This window comes from Lottia gigantea, assembly GCF_000327385.1.
Source record: "Lottia gigantea unplaced genomic scaffold LOTGIsca_56, whole genome shotgun sequence".
Lineage (NCBI taxonomy): Eukaryota > Metazoa > Mollusca > Gastropoda > Lottiidae > Lottia > Lottia gigantea.
This window is the reverse complement of record NW_008709919.1, coordinates 1004505-1029243: the sequence shown is the minus strand read 5'-3', so window position 1 is coordinate 1029243 and position 24739 is coordinate 1004505. Positions and strand designations below refer to the sequence as shown.

General features: G+C 34.7%; 4 protein-coding genes across 4 annotated transcripts; 3 read left to right on the top strand and 1 right to left on the bottom strand.

Moving 5' to 3' along the window:
• Positions 1-1253: 1253 nt before the first annotated feature.
• LOTGIDRAFT_179213 (hypothetical protein) lies at positions 1254-7094 on the top strand (the record flags this gene model as incomplete). Its single annotated transcript, XM_009063217.1, has 13 exons — positions 1254-1595; positions 2899-2967; positions 3095-3146; positions 3237-3304; positions 3461-3541; positions 4404-4477; positions 4820-4960; positions 5298-5433; positions 5576-5661; positions 5996-6114; positions 6312-6382; positions 6568-6654; positions 6894-7094. The coding sequence occupies 13 exons, from the start codon at positions 1254-1256 to the stop codon at positions 7092-7094; spliced, it is 1527 nt and encodes a 508-aa protein (XP_009061465.1).
• A 2561-nt stretch (positions 7095-9655) lies between these two features.
• On the bottom strand, positions 9656-11207 carry LOTGIDRAFT_166161 (hypothetical protein; the record flags this gene model as incomplete). Its single annotated transcript, XM_009063216.1, has 4 exons — positions 9656-9882; positions 10066-10212; positions 10479-10598; positions 11123-11207. 4 exons carry the CDS (start codon positions 11205-11207, stop codon positions 9656-9658), a joined length of 579 nt encoding a protein of 192 aa, XP_009061464.1.
• Positions 11208-17103: 5896 nt separating this feature from the next.
• Positions 17104-22644, top strand: LOTGIDRAFT_234865 (hypothetical protein). The gene is made up of 9 exons (XM_009063215.1): positions 17104-17244; positions 18055-18152; positions 18528-18663; positions 19159-19422; positions 19730-20185; positions 20466-20709; positions 20911-21035; positions 21330-22446; positions 22506-22644. Exons 1-8 carry the CDS (start codon positions 17175-17177, stop codon positions 22139-22141), a joined length of 2205 nt encoding a protein of 734 aa, XP_009061463.1. The 5' UTR covers positions 17104-17174; the 3' UTR covers positions 22142-22446; positions 22506-22644.
• Positions 22645-23398: 754 nt separating this feature from the next.
• Positions 23399-24559, top strand: LOTGIDRAFT_127041 (hypothetical protein; the record flags this gene model as incomplete). Its single annotated transcript, XM_009063214.1, has 1 exon — positions 23399-24559. The coding sequence occupies one exon, from the start codon at positions 23399-23401 to the stop codon at positions 24557-24559; it is 1161 nt and encodes a 386-aa protein (XP_009061462.1).
• Between the last annotated feature and the right edge of the window lie 180 nt (positions 24560-24739).

The window sequence follows — 24739 nt, the reverse complement described above, 5'->3', positions numbered from 1 at the left end:
GAATCGGAATTTTCTTCGCATTCAATCAGAAGACAACCAAGGAATTTCTTCAAGCTAGCCGAAGCATGAGTGTTCTACCAGTTTCTATTTCTATTCTGGTTTCCTTTATGTCGGCCATTTTGATTCTCGGCACTCCAGCAGAAATGTATATGGAGGGAACCCAGTTCTATATGCGTGTTTTTGGAGGAAGTGGTGCATTTTTTGCTGGAATCATTTTTGTTCCTCTTTTCTTTCCATTGAAATTAACCAGTTCCTTTGAGGTAAGTGGAATAATAAATTTCTACCCTTTGCTTTCTCTTTGAAATCCATTCAGATAATATATATTATAATATGTATATAAACGTAATTTAAGAATAAATACATGAACGATTGTGGAAACTTCAACAATAGTAGCAATATCCACACGCACAAATCTGGGTTTTATTTAGTATGGGCAGATCATTAGCGTCACTGTTCAAGTCGCTTTAGATGTGAAAGAAATTTTATTTTTAACCAACCAACAATCAAATGAAGATTGCAATTGCAGCACCAGATGTTCACTACATACATACGTGGTGCATTCAGTAAGTATGGGTGGAATGGGACCTTTGGGAACGGCTGTTATTTGTTTATAATTGGTTGTTCAATTTGTTTTGTACAAAATATTCGAGCCATCCTCCTTTTATATCTAGCAAACTATCTGATGTGTCAATTTGATCAAGATAAATTAACGATGTTATCTTGTTGACTGTTCGTCATCTTAGATATTATATACATCATTGTTAAATACTGACATACATGGCGATATAAGTATTCTTATAATATACAAGATCTCAATGTCATGCTTAATTTATCCTATATCCTCGCAAACCTCGTATCCAGCTTTAGAAATCATCATATATTGTGCCAATAAAACCTTCACTTTGTGAATTTTACAACATACTTATTCATATGTAAAGTGTTAGTTTTATTACCCTAGCAAATCATGAGTATACGTACAAGTTGACAGTCAACCTCTCAAATCTGGTTGATTTGACCCTTCGAGGGGATTTTTGTAATGTTTTGAGTCATAGAAAAGAACATCTCTCATAGAGGTGCTCTAGGATGAAATGATCCAGGATTTGACTGTCTTTGGACATAGTGTGTTCTATGTTATAAAGTACTAGAGTTAAAACTGCTATCTAGGATTTCTTTCGGAAAGATTTTATCATTCAGAGACAGCAAAACATTATCAACACTGAAATAAACAGTTTACTTCTTAAGAATTATCCAAGATGTCGGAGGTCCGTAAGTTTGAAACATGGGATTATGTGGTGTTTGCTCTGATGCTTCTGGTCTCGGCATTCATCGGTATATTTTATGCTGTAAAAGCCAGGAAGAACACTTCGACGGGAGATTTCCTTATGGCCAGTCGTGGAATGAGCATTATTCCAGTAGCTGTCTCCATTCTGGTGTCCTTTATGTCCGCTATTTTAATTCTGGGAACCCCAGCTGAAATGTATACCGCAGGAACCCAGTATTTTGTATATTTGATTGGTATGTGTGCTGCTATAGTGATATCAGCTTTAGTATTTGTCCCCCTTCTCTATCCTCTAAAAATAACAAGTTCGTTTGAGGTGAGTAAAGAAATCAATTCTCCGTTTCAACCCTGAATTATATATACAGTAAAGCGTCAGTATGCAAATACGTAAAAGATTTCTAAAATTTGCAGTTTAGTTTTGGTTTTTGTCCTTAACAGCATTATTTTAGTCAAAATTTTCAGAATTAGTGATATTCCTCTACCATTTGAAGATTATTTTGCCTAAATTCGTACATAGGTTTTCAAAGCCAACCAAAACAAAGCGATTTCAGATCGTGATATGTGTCTTTCTATAGTTTTCATTGATTACAGAAATTAACTTACCACCTACTAATAAAATCAGACTGCTCTTTAATGTACTACATTTCTTCACATCATTGATCTCATGATGACTACCAACGCAAATCGGAATTCTAAGCGCACAATATGCCATGACACCGACTCTAGCTTTTTCATTTTTGCCCAGTCATTTTAGGTTATATAATATGCACAACGTTCTTCGGGCTAATAATCTATCAAATACATCGACCGTTTTTCCTGAAAAACTCGAGACGAATTTTCAAGACATGTTAATATTTGATATCCCTTTAGGATAAACTTGTAAAAACTTTCTATCAAATATTGGAGATTTCGACCTCAACATGATAGATTATGTTTAAAAAAGATATGTAGGCTGATGAACATGATAAATTATTATCACTTAACGATAAATGTTCTCATAAACATCCGGAATCATCTATGAAGTAAAAATCTTGTACAACCTTGACATACATAGAAAATTATCATTTGCGAGGTTGCTGTTAGTATGCAGTATATCACTTATATTTTTAAAAGTTTATTATAACACAACTTCACATTAACTGGGTGATGATGAACTGCATGCGTGACCCGAATCTTGTACACTGAAAATAAGGGACCTAATCTACAATAATATCTTACAAATTTACGTGATCTGCTTGTCTATTGGATACGAAAGAGTTGTACAATTGTCCAAAATTTGTACATCTGAAGAGGCAGAGAAGAAAGCAATGACTTTTGGGTCTCGATTCTAATATGGCATTTCAAATTTGGATGTCTAATGCACGAGGGCTTATAGCGTGCATTCGACACAATCCTGATCAAAACAAATACTTTTGTTAAAGAAACAAATCTTTCCGATATAGTACAATTGAGCAATCCCTATGATCTAATAGTTACGTGACCAGCAATGCAAAAGGTGTCACGTATGATGCTTTTACAGTCTTATTCCAATAAATCGGGGATTTTCTGCCAATCAGACATATACAGTGATGAGATTCCATTTCGTAAACAACGGCTAATTAAACGTATATATCTTTCAGTATCTGGAGAAACGATTCAATTCTAAAGCAGCTAAAGTTACTGGTACTCTGATTATGGTAGTCCAGCAGGTAATATCTAAAGGTTACTCTTTATGAGCATAAACTTATATCAAAGTGACGATAAATGTACTTTTTGTATTTATTAGAAATTATTCTTGTCTAAAGTAAACAATAACATGAACTCTTTTATTTCCAGATTCTGTATATGGGTATAGCATCCTTTGCTCCGTCCACAGCATTAGAAGCAGGTTTGTTCTTTTCATATTAAGACCGTGATTTTGTTTTCATTTCATCGTAGTTTTCTTGAGTTTAATTGGTATAATCGGTTTTATTTTCAGTCACGGGCTTTCCAGTATGGGCAACAATTATTACTGTTGGATTAGTTTCAACCTTTTATACATCGCTGGTATGTATCTTCATGATCAAGCCGTTATCTTTCCAGGCTGCTTTTCTTCTATCCAAAGTTGTTCAGACCTGGTATTTATTGCATACTGAAGGATTGCTCATCAATGCCCAGCTATTTTATTTAACTATACCAAACTTATTTTTCTATATTTTCTAGGGTGGAATGAAAGCTGTAGTATGGACTGACGTATTTCAATCTAGTGTTATGTTAGCTGGGTTGTTGGCTATAGTTATTCAGGTTTGTTGTCCAGATGTCACTTTGGACACAGCGTCCATAAGATGCTCTATTGTAGAGTAGTAAAACAAATATATGTTAAGACTATACATATACACTACATAGTGTATACAACGTATAATTTCTTAGCCGCAAAACTTAACCGGATGCGTCTTCATTACTGACCCAGCTAATATGGGTACAAAATCTCCCTACTGGTAAAAAAAGATCACGAAGAACACTCACCAAGAAGACAAGTTGCTATGCTGTTAAAAAATGGCATAGGGTTTCTTTACGTCCTTTCTGATATTTTAGGCATAGTCATAATATTTCACACCGTTATATACAGCATGCCAAGATTTCTGAATGTCCGAGGCCAAAAAGTTGATGATACAGATTCTTATGCACTAATTTGACATATGGAATGTATTATTTATATTATGATACAAGAAGATAGTGACCTATACGATTTATAAGCAGACACTCTATATCATGTCACTATCTAGCAATAATTTACAGTAGTATACTCTGCCCTCTTAACACAGATAGTATAAATCTAATGTAAAGTATCAAGATAATATAATAAAAATCGCGTAGAATTAATTATAGATTATATTAATCTTGTTAAAAGTACTTTAATGTTGATAACTACATCGTTGACGATGTACATGTATATTTCAATGGTCCATATCTCCGTTCCAGATCAGTAGCCTCTTCAAGAAACAACATAAGCATGCATAAGGTTATTTACTTAATGAGTCATGAGAAAATAAGCATTTCGTTTCTTTGTGTATCTGTTATTAGGTATAGGGTGAAAGCCGACAACGTGCCGACTCTTGGAAGCGGTCTGCCATGGAAATGTAGAGAAATTGAATTTTTTCTTCAGGGCTCGATAGTTGTTGGTGGTATGTCAGAAGTATGGTCTATCAATGATGCATGGGGTAGAATTGATTTTTTCGAGTAAGCACAATCCGTCCATTTTACTAAGGATGTTATATCCTAAAGTTAACACAACAGGATCAAGAAAATTAGAAATCAAAAGAGAAAAAAATGCTTGCCCTAACCAGTTGTGATAGCATATAAATATATTCGACCCACCCACGTTGTAAGTGAGAAATCATCTGTCAGGACGCTGATGGACACTGATAAGGCTATACTGATACAATACAGTTTTTCGATGAACCACTACAAGAATTATTCCTTTGGCATAAAACCATATGGGTCTTAAACACTAGGTGTCTAGTTTTACCAATCGCATTATTGGTTGAGTGTTTACACGATTCTGATCAATTATCTTTGCAGCTTCAATCCTGATCCAACACAACGTCATTCGTTTTGGTCATTGGTGGTAGGTGGTGCTATTGGATGGACCTCAACATATGGTGTTAATCAAGCCAGTGTTCAAAGATACTGTGCATTGCCAACTTTACAAAAGGCAAAAATGTATGTAGTTTGTGTATACGACGGGAAACTCTTTGTTATTGGGACAGCATCTTCAGATCCGCATGTCTTTCAGAATTATATCGCCGAGGATAATTTGAAGAGATGTCTCTCGCAACCTGTTTTAACATGAAAGAGGTTCCGATGAATGATAACGTGATCACACTCTGGACACTTTATGGCTCTCTGATATTCCTTTTCGAGGATCAGCATTGCTATGCTGTATACGAAAGTAACTTACTCACTATGAAAGCTGCTGAGAGCAGTTGGCGTTGTCACTTCGTCATGCTTCTCAGGCAAACCGAATTTACGTTCTTATGCTGCTAATGATGTTTTTCAGATCTGTGATGTTAAATGTGATAGGGGTTATTATTTTACTAACTTTGACAGCTCTAGCAGGAATTGTCGTATTTGCTTATTATGCTCAGAAGGGTTGTGATCCGTTATCTGCTGGGTACGTGAGCAACTCAAATCAAGTAAGCAATCAAACATTATTTAATACTTTTAATTTATCTTTTCACTATTACATATGATGAAGATTATTGAACTAATTGGTAAGACGATGTGACTCTTCCACGGGCAGCACTAAATGTTTACTGTTCATTTTGCTCATTACAGTTAATCCCGTATTTTGTTATGGAAGTTTTAGGATATCCGGGCTTACCAGGTCTTTTTATTTCATGTCTCTTTAGTGGTGCATTAAGGTACGTATAAATATTTATATTTAGCTGTTTCGGCCGATGATTTAATGGACTTACTTAATGCAAATATCTAGTGACTGTCGTGTTCGACAATACTCCGAAGAACTTAGCTCTAAGCTCTGGAGTTCAAATCCAACAACTTTGGGGAATAATAGTATTGTGGTAGGGTCATTTGGTATAATTTCTGAACGTCGATCCTTGAAGTGATTTCTCCATCTTCATAAACCCAATTCGGTGCATAAAAGTGTCTCTGTTCATTTTGAAGTCCAGTAGTATATAATGCTTATTCATAAGTTGTTCATACTCTGCACAAACATTGTATTCTCGTATGTTTCAGTACCATGTCGTCATGTCTCAACGCTCTAGCAGCAGTTACATGGGAAGATTTCATGAAGCCCTTCCCTTTCTTTTCCGAAATGCCAGAATCTCGAAAGACCCTTATAACTAAACTATTAGGTATATATATTCTTTTAATATTATATTTAGTATATACGGCATCACATGGGAAGATTTCATGCAGCTCCTTTCCATTATTCTCCGAAAATCCAGAATCTCAATACCATTTATAACTAAAATGTACATAAGTTCTCCTTGTACGGCACATCAGCCGCTTTGATAATAAGCCACAATGATTGTCATCTTTGTCTTTGTAGTATTACTATACGGGGGTGCTGGTATTGGTATGTCATTTATGGCTAAAAATCTTGGTGGTACAGTATTACAGGTTGGTGGGCTGAACATTTTTGTCAATATGCACTGCTGTGTACACTGATGGGGAATATTTAACAGAACCGGAACACACGAGTCCTCGGTTTATGGTTCACTCCACACGTTGGAACATCTAATCATGGGTTTATTTCCTTGTGAAGCTGAATATGTAGTTGAGTTGTTTTATTGTCTTATTTTCAGGCATCTCTTAGTTTTACTGGAGCAGCATCGGGTCCTCTTCTTGGTCTGTTTTGCTTAGGAGCTTTATTTAAATGGGCAAATTGGATTGTGAGTATCTTTTGCTCTACACCTTTCGTCGATAACTAAAATGGGCCACTCAAGTTCATCTTCAATTGCATTTGAAGTCTAATGTAACTCTTGACAGCTTATCGTAAAAGTCTCATCAATAAATCCAATGATTAACTCTTTGAGTGTCATTAAATCGTCTATCAAATCAGCAATGCCCCCTATGAAAAATCACTAATCTATGAATGAATATAGCTCTAATTAATAATTTTATGTTACAGGGAGCTGTTGTTGGTGGGATATTAGGGTTAATCTTGCCTCTGTGGATCAGCATAGGTGCCTATAGTGTTACAACCAGACCGTCAAGTCTTGCATTCCCAACAAATTCATGTAGCATCAGCAATTCATCAATAACCACGACAATGTCAACTATTAATTCCACCATCTTTGATATTACCACTCCTGGCTTTGAAGAACCGTAAGCGACCAATATTTACTATTTTATAATTTATAAACATTAATCTGGTATTTTTTTCTATTTTTCCTCTCTTTATGTGATAACATAAAACAAAAAAGTCGGATAGGTAATAGGACGTTATTAATGTCCGCAATGCACAAAAATAGGTTGGAAAACTTTGAGTCCATATAAGTATGGGGTGACATTACACCTTGATTCCAACTTTTACATTTCAGTACGGGCATTTTAAGGTTATATACCGTATCATACTTATGGTATCCGGCAATAGGTGCAGCTACAGTTGTTGTTGTGGGATTGATTATTAGTTTGGCCACAGGTGTGTATTATTCGTATATTATCAAACATCTACAGATATAAAATCATCGCACATTCTTATAATTACACCGTAAGAAAATTCATCAAGCATCCTAGACGTGTATCAGCTTCAATTGGAAAACAAATCCCCTTCCAATTGACAAAGCGTGGTATACCAGTTCAAATCCACACAATCATGTTGGTGACACTATGTATAATCAGAAACCAGTCCAGATCCCAAAACGGAAACTTTTATTAGCAAAGTGGAACCACTTCACAGGTCAAATGCAGTTTCTTATCAATACATTTAAATACTTAGATGAATTTTGTTTTCTCTTCCCACAGCGTCGTATGTAGAAGAACACGAGGTTGACCCTAAATATTTACTTCCCATTTTTGATCGACTGTGTTGTTGTTTACCACTCTCTTGGAGGAAACCATGCAGATGTGGAATACAATATCGAGATCCGGAGGTATCGTATTTTTTATGTTTTATATTTTTCTATGTTTGACAATACTTTACTTCTCTTTTTAAGGATCTACTTACTTCCCTTTATTTAACTAAAATACGTTTCACTTGAATTGTGAATCTACTTGAGAGGCATTGACGAGGCACTGAAATCTATAAAATTTGCTACTTTGTGGGTTGTACGGTTAGCTTGTTAAATACCTCTTTTCTGTGGAGTATAATAAAGAATCTTAAACTCTTTAATATGACTTTTAATTCCTTTTTAAAGGAGATAGAAGCCGAGAGTAATAAAGAGTTAATAGTTGATCCGCCGGAAAAAGATCCAAATCAATTTTCTAATATCAACGAAGAAAAGACTGTATACCACATGGGCAACCTTGGCAGTAATGGACTAGAAAACAATGGATACTTGAATGAAAAATCTAGTAATGGTTACCAGCTCTCAACGCATCTTTAGATATACGCCAAGTAATGACAGAAATGGGAATAAAAGGGATCAGAATTGTGATTACATAAAATTTCATGAAGGACTTATAATTAATTTTATTTTAATTTATAGAAATCCATATACATGTATTCAAAATGTAATATGCTTTTATATAGAAAAAAATTAAATAATTTTTAATTTGTATATATGTGCTCGTTGATGCCAAGATAACACTAGCTTTACCAAGCTAACCTTGTGTCACGAAAGTGCCATTTAAATTGTACAATATCGCTAGGAGGTAGTATGCATGGCGTAGAGATACTTAAAGACATTGAACGTTTGGTGCAATTGTGGTTCCATTTATCGCGGGATCAAACAGGCTAGTCAAAAAACGGTCAAAATCCGCTGCCTATACATCACTGGAATAGATCACATTAAAGCACTTTCAAGTTCTTCTGTCATTGTAATTCAAGTAAAGACCTGTCGACTTTATCGTGGATATGAACCGCTCTTCCGAACGTCAGACTTTGGAAGCGAAGAACACAATAAAATTGAGATCCGCTAACTTTACATCACTGGAAATGACAATCACATTAAAGCTTCTTCTGTTATCGTCCCGAACGTCAGGCTTTGGAAGCGAAGAACACAATAAAATACAAGCTAATGCAGTTACTGTATCCCAGCACGAGACTGGTCGTTAAGGTGGAAATGATTTTAACTAATTTCTAATTTTAAAGCCAAGTACACTAGACATTCAAATATAAAAATAAATAATATCAATATTGATATCAGAACTTGTGTCAAGATGAAATCAATATTAATATCGATGGCATTGGGCCCATCTGAACTATTTGAGGACGACCGAAGATGAAGAACACAATAAAACTCAAACAAACATTTACTGAATCGTATTGGTCCAACCATATTTTCATTAGGGTGACTAAATCTGATTGTACAGTTATATGAAAATAAACAATATCAATGTGGGTATCCGTAATGTGCGTGTCAAGATGGCTTCAATATTAATATCGGTGGCATTGGAACAATAAACGCTAGTTGCTTCTTCTGTTGCTGTATCTTAGAAGTATGATACCGGTCGTCACGATGGAAATGAACTTCGTATCACTTTTTCTCAATAGTATCCATTAAAAAACCATATGCAATTAAATATAAAAATAGGCAATATCAATGTGGATATCCGCAGATGGATTCAATATCAATATCGGTGGCATTGGATCCATCTGAACTGTTTTAAGACGAACGACGGTGAAGAACACAATAAAAATGTCGTTAAGGTGGAGATCTTAAACATAAGAATTAAATTATGCACTCAAAGAAATAAATAATACCAATGTGGATATCAGAAACCTTCGTGTCAAGAAGGCTTCAATATTAATATCGGTGGCATTGGATCCATCTGGACTATTTGACGTCGAGCGTCAGGCTTCGGCGTCGAAGTACACAACACATCATTGAAAGGTCCGAAACTATCGTCTAATGGCACTTTGTTATATCCTGAGTTTCTTTTATTTACATCACTTCCTTCAGAGGACGTTACATCCCCTAAACTCTGCTTCGTCTGAATCCGGAGGGGCTCTAGACCTGAAATAAAACTATACCATTAACTGATGTTTTGCTATAACAATGGAAGTCATCAATCAAATGAATCATATTAAAATGCACAGTTGGGAGTCTTTTGTATAATACGCCTATCTGTGCTGGTATAGCATTATTGAGAAGAAATTTCGAATCTGGATTAAGGGCTATTAATCAAGAGGTACATACTTGAAGTATTTTGTGATCTTAATCGTTTTTTCCTATGTAGCCAATATAACATAGCTAAAACAAGCAAGATAAACACCACTGCAACACCAATACTTATACCAATGATAGCACCAGTGGATAGATGACATTCTTGTGGCTGTGCATCATCTAAAAAAATAACATCTGTAAAATTAAATAAACTTGGGTATTAGACTTCCTCGAATGATTCCAAATGTGCGTGTTTAATTAAGAGGAATTTAATTAGGCTGAATTATCAATAAATTGCTATCAGGTAGCCTACAGTTCGAACTTGTAGTTAAAGTGAGCATTGTCTACCCGTGATCTTTACAAAATTATAATCGATGAAGTTTATTGCCCACATTATATTCTTACATATTACACAGAATTTCTAAACGTAAATATTAGTAACATACCTGTTTTAAAACAATTTTCTTCATCCTTATTGTTACCACAATCGTCTACATTGTTACAAACTAAAGACGAGTGAATACATTTAGCTGCAAATCGGCATTGAAAGAAGTTATGACTACAAGCTGAAAATACAAACAATATCAGAGTGGTTCATAAGTGACTAACTTGGGAAATAATGCGAATGATCGACAGGACGGGACAGTTGTGGATTTGTTTCAAGAAAAACAAAACAATTTGAAATATTTGTAGCATTGACTGCGCCTCAAATTTAAAATGATGTCCTGTGTCAAGTTGTCTTCCTTCATTATTCCAGTCTACCCAGATATAAATTGGGTGTAGATCATCCTGGAAAGATCAATTGCAAAGGTTTGCCAAGGACCAGCTGGTAGAAAGGATCCTCGTGATGAAGTTGTTATCCTCGTTAATATTACTTTTTTTTACATTAACTTATATCGTACTGAATATCACTATTAGTATGACATTGTCACTTGTAACGTGGGTCGTCATAACCATTCGTTTATAGTTCAACTAGTTTAATTGTGTCATATTGAAACAGATAAGAAAAACAGGTTTACTTAGTTGACAGTTGCATGCAACATCCTGAACATAAATTTTAACGTAATATTGCTATTAATCAAATACATACGACAATATTCGTTATTCAGAACACATGCTCCACTTTCACAAAACTTGTATTCTTTTGGTCTTTCATAACAGTTTCTCAAATCCATCGTTTGTCATATCTAGGTGGTATCGGCAATTTTCTTTAGATTGAGAATATTATGGTCTGTAGGTGTAACTGAAAAAGATTCACCCAAAATATAATTTTAATTCCAGAAAATATGGAATCAGAACAGTATATCAAATTCTTAAATCATTTTTCAATTATTTTAAGTTCTGTTTTGATACCGCTACGAAGACTATATACAAATATTGTAAACCATTCTTGTATTCCACCTGTTAGTTGTCAAGTTATGAAATCGACAGTTTTCGAGCGATATTCATGCAAAGATAAACTAGGCATAGACCTAATACTTAAGTAAAACATAATGAAATTCTAGCAAGAAATTTGGTCACAGAGTTATTTCCCTAGTTCATGGAATTGAAATTCTACAGCTTCCTTATTATTTAACCCTATTTCAGAATATTTGGTATTTGTCAAAATTCGTACAGAGTTATCGCCCTTAACGTGAAATCTGTTTTAAAATTTTTCCAGTTTGTGACAATTTCAGTTTATATCGAGATTTGGAGCGTTATGTTTATAAATACAGTTGAATTTCTACACCTTTACTGCTCAACCCACTTTCATAAAACTTGGTATTTGGCAGGGTTGACTAAATTTCGTACGGAGTTATCGCCCTTAACGTGAAATTGCTTCAAGATATTTGACTAGTTGTGGCAATTTCAGTTGTTTCTTACAGAGTTGTCACCCTTAACGTGAAATTGCTTCAAATATCTGTTAATCATAAAATTCGGAGCTTCGGGAATGTGTTTGTTGCAATCTTGTATCGATTATCACCAACGGTTTATGGAGAAGCGAATCTATTTAAAATCTATTGTCTTAAACATATTACATTATTGCTCAAAGTAAAATTGTACCGAAAATAACATTGCTCTAAGCTACATTTCCTTTTTTTGCCACAAAAACGCACTGAGTAAGAGTTGCCGTAGGGAATGAAAAATTAATGCATTTTCTAAATTATTATTCAAAATACTGATAAATATTATACATAATATATTATTTAAAAGTGTACAATAACCTTGCTATGCTTCATCGTCAGTGTTAAGACTATGATAAATATTGCCAAGTATAACAATGCGACATTGTTAAAATTATTGATATTGTCCATATTACATTGCATAATCATACATTGACATTATTATTTTTAGTATTTAGTAGGGCTTACCTACATTCTGTTAACATACTTTATAATCGTATTGGGGCGAAAATTGTAATCAAATTATTATCTATTGTACTTTAGGGAATGCAAAATTTCAGCCGAATTCGTATTACAGTTTTGAATTTCTTTGAACCAAAAAACATTTCTTTGTTAATGACAGACTTTCATAATTATTATCCAATATATAGTAACCGTTCTGGTGATATCAGCAAATGAACGCAAATATACGTTATTTCAAATACCTAAAAGTTATGGTATTATTTTAGCTCATTTACGATAAATGTATTACTACGGGGAAGGTCGAAAACAGGACATGTTAACTCTTTGGCATCGTATATATCAACACAGTTCAATTTAGATATATGTAATGTGGGCCTAGTTCGTTTTTTTTTCTTTATCTTCACTAATAGAACTTGGTAGAACATTTGTATTGTGCACAGAAATCTTACATTGAACTTTCTAACACTAGGTTAATTTTCTTATGTTTGTACACTAATTTATTTTACTTATGTTAACAGACAATAGTAATACACTTGTCTTGTGCAGTACCATCGTGCTATTTAGTGTTGTATTTCGTACACTAGTTTAACTTTCTTACGTCAACAAGAAAATCTATTTAATATATTCATTGTTGTATAAGATAAGGTGTTAAAAATATCACGGTTTTATGACATCAATAAAACAATGTATAAATAAAACGCATCAGGAACATTTACACAATAGATTGAAATATATCTGTTTTGCAACTTGTTCGACATGTTAGCTTATATATATAGTCAAAAATATTAACTTACCTACCTCTTTTGACACTACAAAACAACAGATGTCCTACATTTTATGTCATTCATATTCACCTACACTGTCCGAATGTTCAAGGGCCTGAATGTGTAATTAATATACCTTAAATCGTGACCTAAAATAAGTAAAAACCTCTATTGTCCTGTCTCTTATAACTTTGAGTTTATAGCAGACGACAATTTCACGTCTGGTTAAGCAAGTCGATAGACAGGTATGCGACAGATTGCACCAAACAAGAATTTTTCACTCGTGTACTTGAAGACACAGTGGACTCGTTTCGCAAATCGTCTTTAAAATTCCACAATTTTAAAGGTTATTGTGTCATTAGAATGTCAGAACTGAATAACTCAAATGACCAAGGGCGTTTATTCTAGAAAGGTTTACATTACGTGTATCTTGTATGGAAGACGTCTTATACAATACAAACGCTACACAAAATAGATTCATATTTTTTTTTACCAATATATTTGATGAGAAACTTCAATTTGGGTTACAAAAAAATAAGGAATGTTCTTGGTGTAAGGATGGTGAGCCTTGAGGCGCTGTTGGATATCCCATTGCAGAGTTACTCATGGATAACCATTAGAAAGATATCTATGAATATCTAGACTCTTGAGCGAAACATAAATAACTATGAATTTATGCTACCGACACTTCTCATCGGGCAGCACTTTCCGAATTAAACAGTAACTGTTTAATTTAAACCATAACAATGTAGTTTATATGCATCGGAAGCAGCATCAAAGATAGCGGTCTAATATCTATGCTCCCATCAACTTGAAAATCTGTATGAAAACCACGAGTTGTAGCCGTGTCATGGCACACTTATTTGGTATCAATTGTCATACTCAAATAAAATAGAGTTAAACAAAATAGAGTTGTAAAAAATAAATTGACGTAGAGAGCAATGTCAAATAAATGCGATAATTCCTCGGGCGTTAAATTCTATTTAAGTATATTGTCGTCAATACATCCCTTTTGTGACTTGCACTTTGAAATCAACATCTTGATGTTCATCCGGATTCACTTGGTCTAGAATTATGCATATCCTCTCGAGTTTATGATGAATAAGTGTCAACTTAACCCGTGGATACATTGATACATTGAATATGGTTGTGTATCTGCCATGTATAACAAAGAAATGAATGTGGAGTTAATATGACAGTCGGAAAATGAGAACATTTACTGGGTTTTCAACGACTGATAGCAGTTGGCGAATGCCGAAAGAATCGGATCAATGGGTTCAGTTCAGCACATTGGCGACTGAAAAATCGAAGTTACACTCAGTTGCTGATTCATATTACAATGGGTGTATAAGCGTTCTTCAGGTCATTTGTATCATCCTGCTAGTGACAAGTGCACCGGATAAAGTATGTTATGATATCTGTTATCAAAGATTGATCGTTTTAAACGAAAGGACATTCCTTTACCCGAGTGGTCAAGTATCTGCTATAAGAAATATCTTGTAAAACGAAACCCGAAATTGAAAAATATAAATAACGTTTTTGCGAAATATTGGCTACAGCTAAACAACTTTTACGAAGATGTATATCAATCATAAATAGGGAAGTATTTCAGAATGAAAGTGAAAGCTTTTAAACCTAGCCTTCAATTATTATTTCTCCATACGAAGAAAAGTGGAGAAATTATTTTCATTTTAACAACTAGCCTAACACAACAGAGGTCAATTTTTCTTGTCGTAAAAGTGGTCATCTCAATATCCTTTACTTATTGTACACTATAAATAAAGCTATATAAGAAGTACTCAACCATAAACTTGACAAGATAAATATTTATTCAGGAAAGATTTATTGTATGTCCGTTCGATAATAGATATTGAAATTGGTCTCTTCGTCCAGCAATTTATGCACCCAATTGGGTAATATAACACTGTGTTTTATGGTGGGCAGCCTTGCGACAGTATAAACGTAATATGTTATAAAATTATTGAAGAATATGCCGGAATAGCCAGCCTTTTTCACAACCCTGCCGAAGGAACTTTGCATGAGACGCCATTTTGTCCCTTATTGACGGTGTCATCAAACGGTTCATCCAAACCATAGACAGCAAATTATCATTTATACTTACTAAAACTATGAAGTAATTACCTTTCATTTATCATAGCATTTGCTTAAACCATGATTTCTAGAAACAAAAGATCATGATTCAAAAAAAATTCACAAGGATGTATCCAAGGAAGTCTTACCATGCTATCGAAATATTCACAAGACAGATTGTCAACAGAATGTTCCCTACACAAAGAATTATTATACCACATTTTATTAATAGTTACAGTATAAAAGCATAATGTCAGTAGAATATAATCATAATAATTTTCTGAATGTCACCAGCTGTCAAATGTCAACCCTATTCTTCCTATTATTGATTTATTTGAGAAGGTATAGTCAATGTTACGCTATATTACTTTATAATTTATGCCTTGCTTCACAGATGCAAATCGAGTCTTGGTACATGGCACCCGCTCACTGATGTCTTTTTGTCCTTCATTCAGTCTAAAAGAATAGCTTTAAGAGTACCAAAATATCAATATGACAACGTGTAATAGCATACAAGTTTACTCTGCACTGCAGAGTTGCCTTTAAGCTCTTTTTTAAACAGGTATACAGGGAAACATGGAGATTTTATGCAACGTAGATTTATCATTTGAAATACATCTTACTGTCGTCAGCAGTGCTTTTATGAGACTGTGTTCTCATGAACAAAAACAAAATAAAGGAATTAGCGGCGACTTCAACATTATGTAATAAGAGATCTAATGATACAAATGTTATTGTAACAAGTTCTTGTGAAGTTCTTCAATATAAGAACTTTTATAAAGGCACTATTGACTCCGACAACTGCAAGTGGGCGTAAGTTACATTGCTTGTCAAACTATTGTGTTGGTAAAACAACACAATGAACAGTCATAAATAAATCAAAAACATGGCCTTGAAACAATTTAATCATGTGACGGATGTCGCCTCTTGCACACTTAACCTTACAATTAATACGGAAAACGCATTAACTGTATCAAGTGTATTTCACTTTTCATTTTCATACATAGAAAACTTTAACCCCAGATATCTTTTGTTGTACTAATACTAGGCAAGAATTATATTTCCTCAAATATATAATGCTCTCAGTTGACTAACATGGGTACGAACGGACTGTGGTGTCACGTTCCAATGTAGATATGTCCCCTTAATCGTCTCATCACTCATTGCTCAAAACAGTAAACAACAACAAGCACGTATTCTTAAGATAAACATCTCCTATTTTAGACAAACAGATTTTATGGTCCTCCACAATTTTTGACGGTCGTATATGAGAAATGTAGATTTTTGTAATTGCTCGCATAGTTTAGGCGTGATAGTCGAACAATATTTGGAGTGATACCACTTGATCATATGCATAATATTTAATAATTTTTTTCTAATATATAATGAACTAGTGTCAAACTGTTAAAAATGGGCAAGCTAGTTATTGTGTTTATGGCATCCTTCATTACTGGATTAGTTTCATCGGATTTAAACGGTAATATTAGTGAATTTTTCCCAGATTACCAATTTTATATAGTCTGTTGAGTTTTGGTATGAGGTTCGCGGAACGCTTTTGATCACGAAACTTCATCTTAGATTCCAAATTTTTATTTACAATCTACTCCGACGTAGCCAAGTACAGTGCGATGTATTAGTTTGTTAAGCAATGTCTAGTTTAGCTATAGATTTTTGATCTAGCTTTTTGGATTGCAGACGTTGTGCCAATATGATCCCATGAAGTGATTTATAATGCCCAAGCAGTGATTCTAAATTGATAACCAGGGCAATAAGCGTTGTATATAGAGAACCAGGATGTTCAGATTTATATAATATAATTTAAAATTATATTATGACACATCTAAAAACTGAAACACTCCCCTTTGCATACATGATGAATAAGTTAACCTAGAATACTGAGTTACATAGAGCCAGTGCATATTGTCATGTGATAACAGTCAAAATGGCAGTGATTGTGTTGATACTGTGCATTTCTGTAATTTGTAATGTATTTTCTACTGCACAAGCTGATGGTAAGAACTAATAAGTTATTTTATGTCCACGAATCGGAATCATTCTTTTCGAAACGTGATTTACGCAAAGGTTAAGTATTGTTTGCGGAATGTTGTCGCTTCGGCAGTGTTTACACTAATTTAGCCATGGAATAATTCAAAATTCTATTAAGATGGCATGCCGCACCGCACAATCCTCACAGTAGTTTACGAAGACTTAAATCATTGGCAGACAGAAGTAACTAAAAATAGATGGATTGAAGATAAATCATGTTTTCTTCATATCCCAATCTCTCGACTGTAAATGGGCGCGAATATTATCTGGTAAATTTATGCGGTATGGACCGCATCGACCAACCAAAAATAACCAACCGCGGAGCTCATATATATATATATATATATATGAATTCCGTTCCTCTCTCATCAGTAACAAGTTGATTTTTAGTAAAGACCTTTCATTTGACCTTTATTGAACAGGATCTTTTTAGATTCTCTATTCCGGTCATGCATTTTGCACATTTAGTTCAAGTTTTGTGGTTTTGTGATTCTATCCCGGATAACACTTAATAACTATTGGGTCGAGTCGACCCTATTGAAAGTTTACCGGGTTCAAATTGAGATCGACAACCGTAATTTTAGTACTGTCACATTTTAGTTCAAAACAAAATATTTATGCAACCTCAAATTGTCAATATTATTTCAGTGTTTCGTATCAATTACCTAGATTATGTAGCCTATTATCACTGACTAACTCACTGAAGGTTATTATCGTTAAAATGATTACAGTTCTGATCAAAATGAAATAAATTAATTGGCATTCAATATTTTCAGTAAAATGGTGTGTGACGTCACAACCAGAATCAGCTAAATGTGAATCCTTAAGAAAATATTTAGCTGATAATCACTTAACTCAGTTGAGGTGTATTAAAGTAAGTATGAGATTATTATCCAGTTCATCCATATATATATATATATATATATATATATATATATATATATATATATATAATAAGTGACACTCAACCCATAAAATCATGAAAGTGGGCATAATATGCATGCCTTTATGGATCAAATGGTATAATGAACACAAAGGATTCATGGGGACTCATTGTGTGTTTATGTTCCCAAATGTTATTGCCTATACAGAGCGTGGTTACTCAATGATCGTCGCTTTTTTTTTTATTTCAAGCTCAATTCCGTCTTCGGCAGATCTTGATGACTTTTGGATCTTACACATAATATCCCTCCAATATAACTGTAGTGGCATATCCTTAGCTTTTGTAAGTTTCATTTATATCTCCCAGGGAGGAAGCCGTTATGAATGTTGGAGATACATTAAAAATGGTGACGCTGATTTAATTCGAGTTGATGACACAGAAATATATTCAGCTGGAAAACTTTACGATTTAAAACCGGTCGCCAAGGAAACATTTTCCTCAGGTAAACAGCGTAATATTTCAATCAAACATTCTCTTGTCTCTGTATTTTTATCACTTGAGCAGAAAGGTCTTCATAGTATTAATAGCTCAAGTCTCCAAGTTGGGTGCCCTATTTCTAGTAATGGTATTAAATTTAGCAAAAGGTCATTGTGACCTCTTCATTTGCATAATGACATACATCTTTTGTAAGTTATTTGGTTGAGTTACTGTGATGGTCGAAAGTAGATAATGGAAATATAGTCATGACTCAAAGCAGACTTTAATTTAAAACGGCCAGGAGCAGGTTCTTAACCTTCTACAACATTAGCCGCGGTGTCAATAATTACATTCAAAATAGTGATCCAATAGAGTGAAGCAATAACCATTCTAAAAATGAAGATTGAAAATAAACGATCCTGGTGAGCTCAGTAAGACTTTACCGAGCTTTGACATAAATAGAAGCCTTGGGAGTGCACTAGTGTGCCGTCTATATCTTTCCAATAATTTATTTTTCAAGATTCGAATGCAGAAACGTTTATGTATAAGGCTGTGGTAGTTGTAAAAGCTGATGGACCAATCAAGTCTTTGGAAGATCTTCGTGGAAAGAAGTCATGTCATACCGGGGTAGGAAGGACTGTGGGTTGGACTATACCTGTATCGTCGTTATTGAAAGAGAAGATAATGCCTCAAGCTGACTGTGACAATACTGTTAAATCAGTAGCAGCATTCTTCTCACAGAGTTGTGCTCCTACAGCTTTTACATCCATTAACGATCCTTATGGTAAGGAGTTATTTCTTTACGATTGTTTCCTTTAATCATTTAGAATACCAGATCCTTTTAAAATCAATGTCTTGTCCTTATTTCCAAAAGAGCTATAAAATGACGCTCAGGTAAAATCCACTAACAATCCTTATGGTAAGGAGTTATTTCTTTACGATTGTTGCCATTGATTATTTAAAATACCAGATACTTTTAAAATCAATGCCGTATCTTTATTTCCAAAAGAGCTATAAAATGACGCTCAGGTTTAAAAAAAAATAGTCAGGAAAAGATGACAAATAAATTATATCTTCTTGTATTATTTCAGATGATAATCCAACCAATATCTGTGAAATTTGCCAAAACAAGTTATGTCCTAAGGATGAACAATTTTTTGGTTATCTGGGAGCTTTCAAATGTCTTAACGATGGTATGGGAGATGTGGCTTTTGTAAAGCATAGAACTATAGATGATGCTGTAGATGCTGGCATAAACGTTAATAAAGAAAACCTTCGTCTTCTCTGTAGAGATGGTAGTCTAAAACATGTTAATGAATGGAACATGTGCAATTGGGCGACCAGGCCAACAGATGTTATCATGACGTCATCATCTAAGAACGAAATGGACATTGGTCAACTGAGAACGTTTCTGGAAAGTCTAAATGCTTCAGCTAGTGTTGGTTTCTTTCAATCTGGCTCTGGTGGAAAGGATCTTATGTTTACTGATGGAATAAACCATTTGATTGGTATAGGAAAGTCGCAAGCCAATTATAAAACTTACTTAGGCAAGTCTTTTTTATGTATTGTAAGAATAGGTTTTAAATTTCAGTTTTTCCCTCTGATGCAGATTGTTGAGAGCTGATTATATTGAACTGTATTATATTAAAAGAGTGCTACCATAATAACTGCTATGTGCACAGTATTGGCATTGCTAAAGAAACAAACGTTGAAAAGGAAACACAAACATCTAAAGGCTATAAGCTGAAGTAGAGGCGTGCTTGAAAAATAAATTACGATTTTTTGCCCTTTTGTTTCCCAAATTTAAATTATTTTGGATAATTTTAGAACCGGGATATTTAACCAGCATGGAAAATTATACTTATTGTGGCATAAATTTCCGATGGTGTGTCAAAACAGCAGTCGAAAAAGATAAGTGTAATGACATGAAGGCAGCATTGATTTCTAAAAGGATCACAAGAGAAATGGAATGTGTCGATGGGGCCAGCAATGATGACTGTATTGAACAGATTGAACAAGGTACAGCAGATGTGATGACTCTTGGAGCGAAAGAAGTGTATTCAGCTGGAAGGTTGGTTGTAATCTTGTAATTTTTCGTACAATAGGGACTGATTGCATAGGTGAAAGTCTTGTGGTACAAAACAAAAATTGGCAAACAATTTTGACTGACTTTCAATTTTTTTTGATGGACCAGAGCGTTTGTTGACCTTAATACAACGATGTCATAGAATCTGATAAACCTTTAATGATTGCTGACATATATTTTTACTAGATATGAAAATCTCGTACCTATTTCTGCTGAGAATTACAAAGATATTGGTGAAGAAGGAACAAGTTATTGGGCAGTTGCCGTAGTTAGAAAACAAAACCGGGGGGTAAACATCAATAATTTGAAAGGTAACTGTTAGTGTAGTCTCTTGAACCGGTCTCGAGTTAGTGAAATTGTTAGTTCCATTATGAACAATTGATTTAGTATTTGCCTAATGGTAATCCATCGCGAAATGGAATTCGAAAGAAGGGTACACAAGTTACTGCTCTAATTTCCCTCACTGCAAAATGAATATTATCTCATGTTCAGTTACCATCAGTCCATTTAATCATCTCTCCCTACTGTTCACTTTTAAGTCATAATTCAACTCCCCTTAGTTGCATTACAGTTTGTAATTGAATTTTCCTTATTTTCAATTGCAGGTACCAAATCCTGTCACACGGGGATAATGAAACAAACCGGTTGGATATTACCAGTAGGCTTTCTAATAGCTCATGGTCAAATGGCAAAAACAGACAAATGCAATATGGCAGTGAACGTTGGTAATTTTTTCAAAGAGAGTTGTGTTCCCGGTGCCTTGAATCCAAAGTACAACCCAGATGGTACAAATCCTAAGAATCTGTGTTCACTTTGCGGTGGTGAACAGTTTTGCCACAGGAACGTTACAAATAAGTATTACAGTTACATAGGAGCACTTCGCTGCCTTGTTGAAAAGAACGCAGATGTAGCGTTTGTGAAACACACAACAGTTATGGACGTTGTGAATGGTGACAAAGGTGAACCATGGTCTGCATCCTTAACATCCACAGACTTCGAACTTTTGTGCCTTGACGGATCTAGGCAACCGGTGACAGAATGGGCAACCTGTAATTTAGCAAGAGTACCATCGCAAGCTGTAGTAACAAATAAGAAAAAGTCAGAAACAATCAGAAAGCATTATCAAAGGGTTCTAAATAAGGCTCAATATTATTACAATAACCAGAGTTCCATTTTCAATTTCTTTCAACCACCTAGTGGTTCTAAAGACGTGATTTTCAAAGACAAAATCGTCAAACTAACAAACATTCCTCCCCTCATACAAAATTATAAAACATGGCTTGGGGCTGAATATTTGAAAGCTTTGGAAGCAATCGATGTACACCAGTGCACAAGCAATGCAAATCCGATTGGCCAAACACAACTGAGTTTGGTTGTTCTGTTTGCAGCCATTCATATTGTCAGAGTGGTTGTTTGAAAACTTGTTTTTTATTTGTTTTTTGTTTGTTTTGTAGCTATAATATTATCAAGTGTCCACCTAACCTATATTTTTACTAACATAATTCACAAAGAACTAATTATTGCACTGCACTCTATTAATATCAAGAAGCATCATGTCGACCGGCAATATTGCAAAAGGCAGCATCGCTGCTTTTATTAAAAACTTAAACTGGTACCTAGGCGGTTGCCTATAGTCGGTCAGGTGTGCGATTTGAGAGTATTACTAATTGCTTATATTTATGTCACTACTGTTAAGTCGATAAGAATATTCGTATGTGCTAGGTAACTGGAAACCGACTTGTCACTACTGTTAAGTCGATAAGAATATTCGTATGTGCTAGGTAACTGGAAACCGACTTGTCACGATGAAACATTGAGAGTTATAATATCACTAATGATTATACACGTTTTGTATTTTTTGTAGATATCTTTTCATCTTATCTTTTGTTTAGCTTATGTAATAAATACTATTTAGTAAAACATTCGTGCTAAATTTATGCTGGAAACACAATATTCAGAATGTGGAACGATAGGGATGATGATCAAGTATTAACCCTGTGAATGAATCGGGCTGGATAGCTGAGGGAATGCAACATTGAACGGGGCATTTTGCTGTTGACTTTTGTATAAATAATTACTTCTGATTGTTTCTCACACTGCAAGGGGATTCAACCCTTCCTTTCTATTGCCCATTTCAGTATCCTTGATCGAGGGCATTACCCCCTCCCCTATAAACCCTTACTATTTCGTGTTTTTTTCGTGTATTCCCTGCAATCATTGTCATGTCCGAAGGCATAGCCTGACTGTCCAATGCTTAAGTATTAATCGCGTAAGTACCCCACAAACATTTTAAAAGTATTCCCTCGTGTGAAGAATTTACCCCCAGGTTGAAAACTGTCCTACTGGCTGATTAACCTGGAAACGATTTGTACCTAATTGTTATCATTGATGTTATAGATCTTAATTCCTGATATTAAATCATCCATTCCAATATCAACCTTGTCAACAAAATGATTTAAGGGCAATATCAGAGATAAGGTCTTCGATAAATCCACTTTAGATAGTAAGCATTTTGTTTGCCATCTGGGAGCTTTTATAATACAAATGATAAGAAATAACTATTGTGTTTTGTGCTTCCATACGATTGAGGTGAATTGACTTAGCTTAGATTTAAATCTCTAATGTGAACAATTTCAAATTCCGAGCATACATCTTTTTGCTTCTACAAAACGTCATGGGATTCTCATACGAATCTGATGTCCGATTGAACAATTCGTATTTCATCGTAAAAGATGGTTTGGAGAATCGAAGTTACTTTACCTATTACTCCGAGTTCAACCGAAAGTATGGGTTCACTCCATATGTTGAAGCAACAGTACTCATCTTAATATCTATATTTTCAACAATGGCAAACCTGACGATATTTTTTCTATTGACGTGCAATAAAAGCTTAAGAACTGTTACTAACGTTTTTATCGGTAGCTTAGCCATGTCCGATTTATTGTTCACGTTATCCGGACCCGTCATTGCAGCGTGCCGCATCACCGAATCTTGGACATTTGGGCACTTTGCCTGTGATTTTATTGTGTATATGCAGTTCGTTTGTGGTTCTGTCAGTATTTGGACTATGACAATGATCAGTGTGGAACGTTACTTCTGTATCGTCCGTGGTTCTAATTCAACCATCACCCCGCGAGTGGCTGTAATCGCTGTGGTAGTAATGTGGATCGTAGCTTTGATTTCTTACAGCTCTGTTATAGCTAGCTTCACTGTGTTATCCCTTCCGTTTGGGAATACGACGGTTACGATATGTACTCTCATGTGGCCATGGAATTCAGTGCAAATGTCTCGCATTTTCACAATTTTCGTGTTTATTTTTACCTTTTTAGTGCCGCTCATTGTGTTAACTCATAATTACGCTACCATCTTTCTCAAATTCAGAAAAGTCCGAATGATTGTAAATCAATCCAGGATTCAGAACTCCAATTTATCTGAGGCCTCAGAAAATATCCAGAGGACACGAAACGCAAGGGATATGAAAGTTGTTAAAACTGTTTTCAGTTTGGTTATAATATTTGCTGTCATGTGGTTTCCTATCTGTGGATGCTTTGTTTACATACTTGTGGACAATGCAACTGGCTCTATGGAACTGGGGTCTTACGTATTTATCATAGCGCTAATGTGCGCTATGGGAAATGGCTGCGTAAATCCGATACTGTATGGTGTGATGAACGAACGCTTGAAATTGATATTGCTTTCGTGTTGCTTAAGTAAATGTGACTCTGAGGATAACTCGAATCGTATTCAAAGCATCGCTATTAAGCATATTCCGAATGCACCACACAGGATTCAAACTATCCAAGAAGATTCTGAGGGTCCAACCGATACCCACTAATTGTGAACATTCTGTCAAACCAATGTCTCCATACACCAAAAATACAACTTATGTAACTCGTTTGCTAGACCGTTTCAATCGATGCAGGATGTCGAGATTTAAAGGCTTCAATTTACGAAAAGGAGGTTTTGCAGTGTCATGATGGTATTTCGAAATTATTACTAGAAAAAATACAATAAG